Here is an 11,403-nt window from a genome sequence, read left to right as displayed (position 1 = left end):
TCGCACATCGTGTGAATGAATCACTCCTGATCACAGTGTATTCAATCACACCCATGATGGTCGTAATAAGTGATGGTATCTTTATCCAAATAAAATCAAATCAATAACAAGCATATTCAAATATGACAACTATGCCCTGCTGCCATAGTTGCACAATATCCCAGATAAAGGATTCCATACTTCAGTAACAAACATCACACTTTAAACCATCAAGGTTACATTAAATCATGCTATGACGATAGCTCACCCAAGCCTATCAAAGTTACTCAAATCGACCCTTATGGCCAGTGCTCCTGCATTGATTACCACTTTAAATCAAACATCAACAACATTTGCCAGATATCGCAATAGCAGCACCTATTGCTCTCTATCATCACTAATCCTACAAGCTAGGTGCAAATGTATAAATACTCTTCTTTTTTTTTACTCAATTCCAGGATCTTCAGTTCATTTTATACACAAATAAAATACAGTTGATTTCTATTGTATTTTACTACAGTAGTCGCTCTATATAAGGCTACTTTTTTGGCGAGGTTTTTTTAGCCTTATTGCCCGCATAGCCTTAACTGGCGCGCGTGACTTCTGTCAAAAAAGTCGTGCGCGTAGAATCTATTACTATAATAGTTGATCAAATAAATCAACTTGATACCTCCCCAGTAACATTCATTTATCTGTTTATTTTACTTCTATTGAACGTAATATCCTATCATGTGCCTTAATCAAAGATCAAGAGATCGCCTCACAATCGAGCAAAAGTATCGCATTATTATGCACAACATGCACTTTCCTAATCTGACGCAAATGCAACTCGGTCAATGGGCTCAAAAGGAATTCAACCTTCATCACTCAGTCAAGCAAAAAACTGTATCGAACGTCTTGAATTCACAGGACAAGGTGATCAAAGCTTACGAAGGAGGAAATTTGAAGGGAAAAAGCAGCAGAGCCTTGACGATGCCACAATTGGACAATGACATTTTGGAGTACATTCAAGCCATGAATGCAAAATCTCTTCCTGTCAATCGTGGAACTATTGCAGCTTTTGCAAAAGTAGTCGCACACAGAAAGTACCGCATGCATGAATTGCCAAAGAATAAGCAAATCCATTTCTCAGATGGATGGCTAACCGATGTTTTCAAGAGAATTGGTGTCAAGTCAAGACATTTATATGGTGAAAAAAGCTCAGTCGACTTAACATCATCTAAGATTGTCGAAGAACTCAGAAAGATTGAAGAATTGTTGGAGCCATATGATCCCAAAGATATTCTCAACTTTGATGAAACTGGCTTATACTACGAGCAACAACCAACTCGCACCATTTGTCAGGAACCTTTAGGTGGTTCAAGGAAAAGCAAGAACCGATTCACAGTTGGACTAATCACCAACTATGATGGATCCTATAAAGGGCACCCCATTGTAATTGGGAAACGAAAGACACCAAAGGCAGCAAACAAAAAACCTGCTTTGTACAGAAGAACCACCAACATCGGGCAATCCCATTACGTGGAGTACCATTCATCTCCCAATGCATGGATGAACACCGACATCTTTAGGAAGTACGTAAAACGTTTGAATGCGTCTTTCGTTTACGCCGGAAGAAAAGTTGCTCTCTTGGTTGACAATGCTTCAGTGCATAAATTGAAAGAAGAATTCAGCAATATTAAGTTGATTTTCCTTCCAGCAAACACAACAAGCAAGTTGCAGCCTTTGGATGCCGGTAAATCAACAAATTTCATTGATATACGTACTCATCTCTAATCACACACTCGATAGGAATCATTGCGAACTTCAAGGCTCAGTTTCGTTGGCACCAATACTACAGGGCAGTGAACAAGTATCTTGCTGGGGTAAGCCTTGATCTTACCGAGGAATACAGAATGGATGAGGTGGATGCTCTGTATTTTCTTGCTGATTCTTGGATCAAAGTTAAGCCTCAAACAATCCAAAATTGCTGGGATCATACGAAGATCCTTGATTTTAAGTTTGCTCAGAGACAGAGAGTCGACTCGGAGGATGTACTCCCATCTTTCGAGCTACCTTTAGACGATGATCTAGTCAGCCAGTTGAACGAAATCATCCCTGAACTTCCTGGAAACAGAAGTAATGATGGGGTTCAATTGGTAACTGAAGTAAACGACTTGGATCTAAATGCAGATGAGTCTGATGCAATCGTTTTTAATCCCGTGATTGTTGAATTTGAGGATGGCGATGATGTTACCCATGGATCACAAGAGCTTGAGGTAGAGGAAGAACCAGTAGAGATTTACGATGTTGATACGAAGGAGATAAGAGAGAAGTTGAAGCATGCGTATGAAACTATCTTGTACCATACCATCCCAATGGATGAAAAAGAAAAGTCTATGCTGAAAACTATCCGTAGGAATCTGAACGATATCAGATCGGAGGAAGTAGCAGAGAAAAATCAAACAGATTTACGTGATTATTTTGTTTAAATGTGTTATTTTTCAATAAAAGCTATATATTTTTTATTATCTGATTGGCCTTAAATTCAATCTCAGCGATCACCACTATGAAATAAGGCTAAAATTTTTAGAATCTGTAGCCTTATATAAAATTAGGCTATTAAGGCTAAATAGCTGGTAAAAAAAAAAACCTGAAAAATTTCAGCCTTATTCCCCGCATAGCCTTATATAGGACGGCCTTATATAGAGCGACTACTGTATTGCTTTATTTTTTTTTTGTGAAATCCATTAAACCCGATTTCACTGCAATCCTTATAGAAAGGATAGATCAGGGTACTTTGGATGAGAGTCTAATTATTCATCCAGGCAAAAGCTAAATCATGATTAGCTTGCTGGAGTTGTCTTTTAGCATGATTAGACATTAGTTGATCTTGTTATGTCAAAATACAATGTAAAATTGAATCTGCCAAAGAATTACACTTTTATTGAGAATGCATCCCAAGGATGCATTTATATACTTTTCATTATGCTAGGGTTTACAGCATGATGATGAACTATAATACAAATAGGTTTACTATCTACCCAACAATTGATTTGTAAATCATGATTAGCATGATTTACCCAAAGGACCTAAGAATAGCCTAAAACCTTCAGTGTGAGACCTTGCTATGACATTTGATATAACAAGATTGACCAATAGGTAAATACAGTATGGGATCAGGGCGAGACACAGAAGGACGGCACGCACGAAGCAGGACATGTTTACCAGTAGCAGCAGCAGCAGCCAGTTGTTGATCCACCTGATCTTGCCAGAAGTCAGAGAAGTGAGCCTTGAGACCAGCAAATGAAGGGACAGGGTCAGGCAGAGATCTATACAAACTGTTTTCACAGATGTACCGATCCAGTCGAGTGTACGACAGAGCACCACGAAGAACCACCACAAGACTATCCTCAGGTAGAGTAGCAGAACGAAGAGCATACCTAGTTGCCAAGACATTATACCGATGTTTCATTGAAGGGAGACAGGTAATGTGCTTAGCAACGTTGAACCAGGAACCACCCACGAACATACCAACCAGCCGGTTTTGGAGCTTGTCAAGAGCCTCAAAGGTACGATAGTCAAGATGAGATATAGCGAGGCCATACTCAATCTTGGGTCTAACGAAAGCCTTGTACAGACGAGAACAGAGCAGCAGAGAGAAACCATTACGGTTGACACCAACAGAGTTCAGCAAAGCCATAACCTTGACAGCACCAGCGGACCGCAGAGACAAGATACTAGGAGCATGTAGCCCTTTATATCGAAATGGCATACCAAGGTACACAAACTCATCTACCACCGGCAGCGGCTCATTGTAGAGAGTAAGACGAGCATCAGAGAGGGCAGCAGGAGAACCGAGCACAGCACATTTAGGTGGCTTCCACCTATAACCAAGACAGACAGAGTGTTCAGCAGCAAGATCCAACATAGACTGGACACCAGACAAAGACCCAAAGATAGCAACATCATCGGCAAAGAGCAAGCTATTGATGGCAATAGGACGACTAGCACCAGGAGGACTGACCATCGTAGCACCAGTATCAACAGAACGCAAAAGATTCGGTAAGGAATTGATATACAACGAATACAAATGAGGACTGAGTACTGAGCCTTGAAGTACACCAGTAACAGGAGAGAAAGCAGCAGAGGTATGATTAGCAATCAAGACTGAGACTGAGACATCGTCAAACATGTTCATCAAAAGACCCAGAACAGGACGAGGAAGTGTAGAACCAGACAGGGCTTGCCATATAACCCTACGATCGACAGTATCATAAGCAGACTTGATATCCAAGAAAGCCACCACTGTTGCATACAAGCATGCATCTTAGGCTACATTCACTTTCTCCTCAAGCCACCTTTTACAGTGTAGCAGCATAGATGATGTTTATCGTATCACATCACATCTATGTTTACAAGTCCAGTCAATTGTGTGTGCACAGGTGCCTCAGGAACTACAATACATTCAATCTCCCCAATTTCAAGATATCGAGATCCACCTACACTACATGAAACATATCGACTTAGGTGGCCTCTCAACAAGCTATACCAACAATCCATAAGGCCCCAGTGGCCTGCTATTTATATACCATCTCAACGTAGTAGTCATTGACCAGGGATCTACCATATTTAAGCAAGCTAGATGCCCTGTAATAAAGAAGCTCTTTGCTTTCGTTTTAGATACAGTTGACAACTGATTATTATCATCGACTTATTATTACGAATTCATCAACCACAGGATAGCGACGGTGAGTCAGAAAGTAATCATGCATCAAGTCATGCAAGCAGAGGGCTTGATCCAGAGGACTACGTTTAGGACGGAAGCCACCTTGAGCAATATCCAGAGCAGGGGAGTGTTCATCCAGAGCCGGCATGAGACAGAACTCAAACAACTTACGCACCACCGAAGTGAGCGAAATTGGTCGATAATTACCAGGATCGGAAGCATCACCCTTCTTGAAAATCGGAAACACCTGGGCTTGGCGCCATAAACCAGGAGTATAAGACCATTGATAGCAGAGGTGAAACAGCAGAGAGAGCACTGGGGCAATTTCTGAGGTCAGAGCTTTTAACATCTCAGCCTTGATATGGTCAGGACCAGGAGCTTTGTGAGTCGGCAGACGTTTAATACACAGTACCAAGGTATCAGTATCAAACAGAGACATGTCCGCAGGGAGACAGAAAGGCAAGTCAGAGACCATAGGGGTGACAGGAGCAGGACGAGAAGCAGTATTTAACAGAGCACCTTCGTAGACCGTAGCCAAATGAGAGCCCATAGTAGCAACAGAAGCAGCAGGACCATCTGGGTGACTGTACGTAGGTGAAGACTCTTTATTGCGCTTGATGCGTTTTATAGCAGCAGTAGCTTTTGAGAAGTCTCTTTCCAGAGCACCACAGAACTTATGCCAGGACTTGCGCTTAGCAGACTGTACCAGAGAGCGAAAACGGCGATGAGCTTGCTTGTATAAGACCCAACAATCAATCTTAGTATACCCAAGGGCATACCGCCATCGACCGTAGAGACGATCCCGTTCAGTAGCAGCGTCTTGGATCTCTTGCGTCCAGTATTTCTTCCAATGGCCAGGACGGCCAGACTTCACACCTATTGAGCTATCCAAACATTCATACAAACATTGGTTCAAAGAACCGTTGAGTGCATCAATGTCGGGACGAGTACCAGGAGGAGCAGACACCAAACCAGAGAGAGTAACAACCAGAGGAGCAACAGAAGATCGAAAGGATTCACGGAGTAGGCCCAAAGGCCTCTCTTTCGTCAATTTCGAGAGCTTCCATTGCCGCCTAGGAGCCAGAACAGAATCACCAGGAGCCACAGTGTCATCGAGAGGTGGCACATACCCGAAAGTAAGTGACATCAATCGATGGTCAGAACCAAGAGACAGATCAGACTCAACCACCAGTTGAGGGTTCACCAAAGCAACATCACCAATATTTGTCAGAAACAAATCGATAATACTACTCAATTCTTGCTGCTGCCGAAAAGAAGAATAAGTCTTGACACCAAAAGCCAAAGACGCATTAAGCACAGATAAGCAATGTTCGTCAAACCAAGGTTTGAGAGCATTACTACGAGCATTGGAGATAGCATCACCAGTCAGAGGACCCAACCGAGCATTGAAATCACCGCAGAGAATAGTATCCCTAGTCATAGGTAATGAGCTGAGGGCCGAGAGCACCTTATCAGAGGATAAGGGTGGAGGAAAGTAAACACAATGAACCGTTAGGGTGCCAACCTTGAGAGACAGAGTGTGCGGATTGTATGAAGGGAGTTGGAAGACCGTAAAGGGGCAAGAAGGAGAGACAAAAGCAGTGATACCACCAGAACCACGGTTGAAAGCACCAGGTACTTTTGAACCATACAAGTGGTATTGAGACCAGTCAATCGGATAGGAACCAGAAGTGAGCCAAGTTTCAGTGACAAACAGAACATGAGTATCAACAATATGAGAAATAACATCATGAACTGTTGTTTGACGAAGACCATTCGCATTCCAAAGAGAGAGAGAGACAAAAACCGGGGGGACAGACACATTATTCAAATTACCAGACCATGATTCATTGTTAAGAGACATTAGATCTCCATTTCAGAATCAGTAGAAGTATCACGGCGACGCTTGAACAAGAAAGCAGCCTTTTTAGGGTCCTTTTCCTTTAGTCGGTCCATAGCACCAGCAACAGCCTCGTCCAGTTCGGCTTGACCTATCCATCCAAGATCCAGGAACCAACGGCCAACACTACTCACATTAAGTGGGCGGATATGGGACAGAGCATCTACGCTGCGAGCATTGACCATCTCAGCAATGAGATCCATTCGATCGTGTTCAGAGTAGGCATCGTATTGTGGGTCGGCAATATTAGCAGGATTCAACGGGTCAAAATCCTCCAATATTTCCGATTCACTTGCACGGAGCAGAGCCAAGAATTCAGCAACATATTGGGTATGCAAGAGAATACCAATAGCTTCGGAGGCAGGGAAGTTGATGTCGAGGATACGAGAAGTATCCACCCCAATGGCCTTGAGAGTGCGTCGAATTTCAGAGCGTAAGATCTTTCCAGATCTACCAATATATACATATTGATATCCTTGGGGACCCTTAGTAGCAGACGTTTTGAAGAGACGACCGGCAGCCAACTTTCTCTTAGTAGCTTTAGTTGGATCAGGGCGATGCGCAGCCTTCTTAGCTATAGCAGAATAGCTAATAGTACCAGAATCAGTGGTGGCAGTAGCAGAGGTGGTGGATCCAGATGCCCCCTTGATGGGGGTGCTTGTAACAGAATCCTGTGACGTGGCTTGCAATTTTTCAATGACCAGATCCTTGTCGTGTAAAATTTTTTTCAAGGCTTGGTTTTCCTTTTCCAAAGCATCGAGACGAGCCAAAATACCATCATGTTGATTAACACGTTCAGAGAGTGAGGCAAGTTGTTGTTGTAACTGTTGCATGATAACAGTAACCTGATTCATATCAGTTGGGTGCTGAAACTCGGGCATATTGCTGATTATTTTTTAGAAATTGTTGATCCAAAAAAATATGAAGGAGATGTTCAATAAACTTGAAACTATAACACAATAGACAGAGACTAAAGGCAAGTATACTGGTATAGTTTTGGAGTTGATTGAGTTGCTGATTGTTGGGAAAATAGCGTTTTTCGTGATTCTAAGGAGACTTTTTACGGAGAAGGTGTCAAAAAGTGATGAAAAACGTGTCAGGGTTGCCTAGCTAGCTCAGTTTAAAGATTGTTTTTATTTATAAGAAATTTAATGGGCACTCGATGTGAGCATAGCCTAACTTCAAGAACAAATATAGAGCAAGTAACTAAAAAAACCCCTCCAGAGCACTTTCAAAGGGACAAAAAATGCAGTGACAAGAGTACAGGACATGGAGACTAGTGGTGCTCACATTGAGGATCTCGAGGGACAACCAACGGATGGGAACTTTGATAATGACTTACCACCGAGGAGCCGCACGTAGAAAACAACAATGGAACATGTTCATCCCTGTCAGATCAACCAGTACTGGAGTACCAAAGAGACGCTGGATCTGGATCCGGAGCAATGACAGCCAGAGGATGCACAAGGCAATCGATAGCATACAGGAGGTTCAGTAGAGCAGGCCAGAAATCAGGAGGACCGGCAGAGGCATTAGTGGGCAAGCAATTAAGAGCATGGTCAATACGGTGCACACCAGGTGGAGCAGGCGGCAAGGCATCGATCAAGGCAGGATCAAGAGCACGACAGTACATAAAGTGATCACGAGAGATGTAGACACCTGCAGGTGACATACAGGGACACTCCTCACGCATGTTAGTAAAGCGGCCAAGACGCCAGCGGACCAAACGACTACAGGCAATACGACCAAGAGGCAGATAGAGTATGGGATCAGGCCTTGTGGTATCAGGACGACAAGCACGAAGCAAAGTATGACGACCAGTGACAGCAGCAGCAGAGAGCTGGAGATCAACCTGATCTTGCCAATAGGCAGCAAAGGTAGTGCGCAAGCCAGCAGAAGAAGGAACAGGGTCAGGTAGCGACTGATACAGAGGGTTTTCACATATAAAACGAACCAACCTTGTATAGTGCAAATGGGCACGAAGTAGAACCAGCAGACAATCGTCAGGCAGAGTATCAGCACGCAGAGCAAAACGGGTAGCCAGGACATTGTAGCGATGTTTGATACTGGGGAGACAGGTAATGTGCTTGGCGACATTGACCCAAGTACTACCCACAAACATGCCAACAAGTCGGTTTTGCAGAGTATCCAGAGCAGTGAAATCACGAGCAGAGAGATGCGAGATGGCCAGACCGTATTCAAGCTTAGGACGAATAAATGTCCTGTACAAGCGAGAGGAGAGCAGCAAAGAGAAACCATTGCGGTTGACACCAACAGAGTTTAACAGAGCCATGGTCTTGACAGCACCAGCAGAACGCAGAGACAGAATACCAGGAGCATGCAGGCCTTTGTATCGGAATGGCATACCAAGGTATGTAAATTCGTCAACGACAGGCAGAGCTTCATCGTATAGTACCAGAGGAGAGCCAGCAAGAGCAGCAGCAGTACCAAGCACAGCACATTTGGAAGGCTTCCACCTATATCCAAGAGAGACAGAATGACCAGCAGCAAGATCCAACATACGTTGAACCAAAGACTTTGAACCAAAGACAGCCACATCGTCAGCGAACAGGAGACTATTGATAGCAATAGGAGCATCAGCACCAGGCACAGGCAGCATAGTAGCACCAGTAACACCAGAACGCAAAAGACTCGGTAAAGAATTGATATACAACGAGTACAAGTGAGGACTGAGCACTGAGCCTTGCAGAACACCAGTGACAGGAGAGAAGGCAGTCGAGTTGTGATTAGCAATCAAGACAGAGACAGACACATCATCAAACATGTTGATCAACAGACCCAGAACAGCACGAGGAAGACTAGAACCAGCCAAAGCAGACCAGATAACACGACGATCGACTGTGTCATATGCTGACTTGATATCCAAGAAAGCGACAACAGGACGACGACGGTGCGCAACAAAGTAATCATGCATCAAGTCATGCAAGCAGAGGGCTTGATCCAGAGGACTACGTTGAGGGCGGAAACCACCTTGGGCAATGTCAAGGGCAGGAGAATGGGCATCCAGCTCAGGCATGAGAGAGAACTCAAACAGTTTGCGCACAACAGAAGTCAGAGAAATAGGCCTATAGTTGGCGGGATCAGAAGCATCACCTTTCTTGAAGATGGGGAAGACTTGGGCATGACGCCAGAGAGCAGGAGTATACGACCATTGGTAACACAGAGTGAACAACAGAGACAACACCGGAGCAATCTCAGAGACCAAGGACTTGAGCATCTCAGCTTTAATATGATCTGGACCAGGAGCTTTATGTGTTGGGAGCCGCTGAATGTGAGATACAAGAGTATCAACATCGAACAGTGACAAATCCACAGGCACACAAAAAGGCAGAACAGAGTCAAAAGTGGGGGGAGCAGCAGGACGAGTAGCAGTGGCAAGCAGAGAGCCATCATACACCGAAGCGAGATGAGAACCCATAGCAGTGACAGAAGCAGCAGGACCGTCGGGATGACTGTAGGTAGCAGAAGACTCTTTGTTACGCGTGATGCGCTTGATAGCAGCAGTAGCTTTTGAGAAATCCTTTTCTAGAATACCACAGAACTGTTTCCAGGACCTTCGCTTTGCAGCTTGCACCAGGGAGCGAAACTTGCGATGCGCAATTTTGTATAAGGACCATTTTTCAACTTTGACAATACCAAAGGCATGCCTCCATTGACTATAAGAGTGATCACGTGCAGTAGCAGCATCCTGAATTTCTTGCGTCCAGTACTTCTTCCAATGGCCAGGACGACCAGATTTCACACCAATGGAACTATCCAGAGATTCATACAAACATTGATTCAAAGAATCGTTGAGTGCATCAATATCCGGACGAACACCAGGAGGAGCAGACACCAAACCAGAAAGAGTACCAACCAGAGGAGCAACAGAAGATCGAAAGGATTCACGGAGTAAGCCCAAAGGCTTCTCTTTCGTCAATTTCGAGAGCTTCCATTGACGCCGAGGAGCCAGAACAGAATCACCAGGAGCCACAGTGTCATCGAGAGGTGGCACATACCCGAAAGTAAGTGACATCAATCGATGGTCAGAACCAAGAGACAGATCAGACTCAACCACCAGTTGAGGATTCACCAAAGCAACATCACCAATATTTGTCAAAAACAAATCAATGATACTACTCAATTCTTGTTGCTGCCGAAAAGAAGAGTACGTTGTAACACCAAAAGCCAAAGACGCATTGAGTACAGACAAGCAGTGTTCATCAAACCAAGGTTTGAGAGCATTACCACGAGCATTAGAGATAGCATCACCAGTGAGAGAACCCAACCGAGCATTGAAATCGCCACATAGAATAGTATCCCTAGTCATAGGTAATGAACTAAGGGCCGAGAGCACCTTATCAGATGATAAGGGTGGAGGTAAGTATACACAATCACTACGGCGAAAACCTTGGTGCAAATACACCAAGTTTAGAGCAAAAGCACCAAGACTTAGATCATTTGCACCAAAATTGGGGTTTTGAAGGTGCATTGGATTTTTTTTCAATAAAGAATTATCAGTGGTATCACAAAAAATGGAGGTACATCAAATGCTTAACCATTTGAGGAAGTAAGGACAAAATATATTACACAAAAACACATTTTTTTGAGTATATAAAACTTTGAAATAAAGATTGCAGCACGTATAGTTTGTTATAGCCTAACGAAGGTTTCAAAATCTATCTATAAACATATGTAAAAAGAAGCAAATTAGGCATATTTTTCGAGTAAATGTCAATTTATGAATTCCCAAAGGGTCATCGGGTGCTCAAGAATAATAATACGATTGCCCAATGTTTCCTCTTCTTATACATCT

At 43.5% G+C, this 11,403-nt stretch overlaps 5 protein-coding genes across 5 annotated transcripts; 1 reads left to right on the top strand and 4 right to left on the bottom strand.

Moving 5' to 3' along the window:
• Positions 1 to 708: 708 nt before the first annotated feature.
• On the top strand, positions 709 to 2,450 carry TVP18_3 (Golgi apparatus membrane protein tvp18; the record flags this gene model as incomplete). The annotated part of the gene is made up of 2 exons (XM_064829859.1): positions 709 to 1,714; positions 1,771 to 2,450. 2 exons carry the CDS (start codon positions 709 to 711, stop codon positions 2,448 to 2,450), a joined length of 1,686 nt encoding a protein of 561 aa, XP_064682361.1.
• Positions 2,451 to 3,070: 620 nt separating this feature from the next.
• ATC70_010647 (uncharacterized protein) lies at positions 3,071 to 4,339 on the bottom strand (the record flags this gene model as incomplete). Its single annotated transcript, XM_064829858.1, has 2 exons — positions 3,071 to 4,266; positions 4,327 to 4,339. 2 exons carry the CDS (start codon positions 4,337 to 4,339, stop codon positions 3,071 to 3,073), a joined length of 1,209 nt encoding a protein of 402 aa, XP_064682360.1.
• A 325-nt stretch (positions 4,340 to 4,664) lies between these two features.
• Positions 4,665 to 6,128, bottom strand: ATC70_010646 (uncharacterized protein; the record flags this gene model as incomplete). Its single annotated transcript, XM_064829857.1, has 1 exon — positions 4,665 to 6,128. The coding sequence occupies one exon, from the start codon at positions 6,126 to 6,128 to the stop codon at positions 4,665 to 4,667; it is 1,464 nt and encodes a 487-aa protein (XP_064682359.1).
• A 422-nt stretch (positions 6,129 to 6,550) lies between these two features.
• Positions 6,551 to 7,468, bottom strand: ATC70_010645 (uncharacterized protein; the record flags this gene model as incomplete). The annotated part of the gene is made up of 1 exon (XM_064829856.1): positions 6,551 to 7,468. The coding sequence occupies one exon, from the start codon at positions 7,466 to 7,468 to the stop codon at positions 6,551 to 6,553; it is 918 nt and encodes a 305-aa protein (XP_064682358.1).
• Positions 7,469 to 7,983: 515 nt separating this feature from the next.
• ATC70_010644 (uncharacterized protein) lies at positions 7,984 to 11,079 on the bottom strand (the record flags this gene model as incomplete). Its single annotated transcript, XM_064829855.1, has 1 exon — positions 7,984 to 11,079. One exon carries the CDS (start codon positions 11,077 to 11,079, stop codon positions 7,984 to 7,986), a length of 3,096 nt encoding a protein of 1,031 aa, XP_064682357.1.
• Between the last annotated feature and the right edge of the window lie 324 nt (positions 11,080 to 11,403).

Source organism: Mucor velutinosus, assembly GCF_035048745.1.
Source record: "Mucor velutinosus strain NIH1002 chromosome Unknown tig00001564, whole genome shotgun sequence".
In the NCBI taxonomy this organism is placed as follows: Eukaryota; Fungi; Mucoromycota; class Mucoromycetes; order Mucorales; family Mucoraceae; genus Mucor; species Mucor velutinosus.
This window is presented reverse-complemented; position numbering and strand designations above follow the sequence as displayed.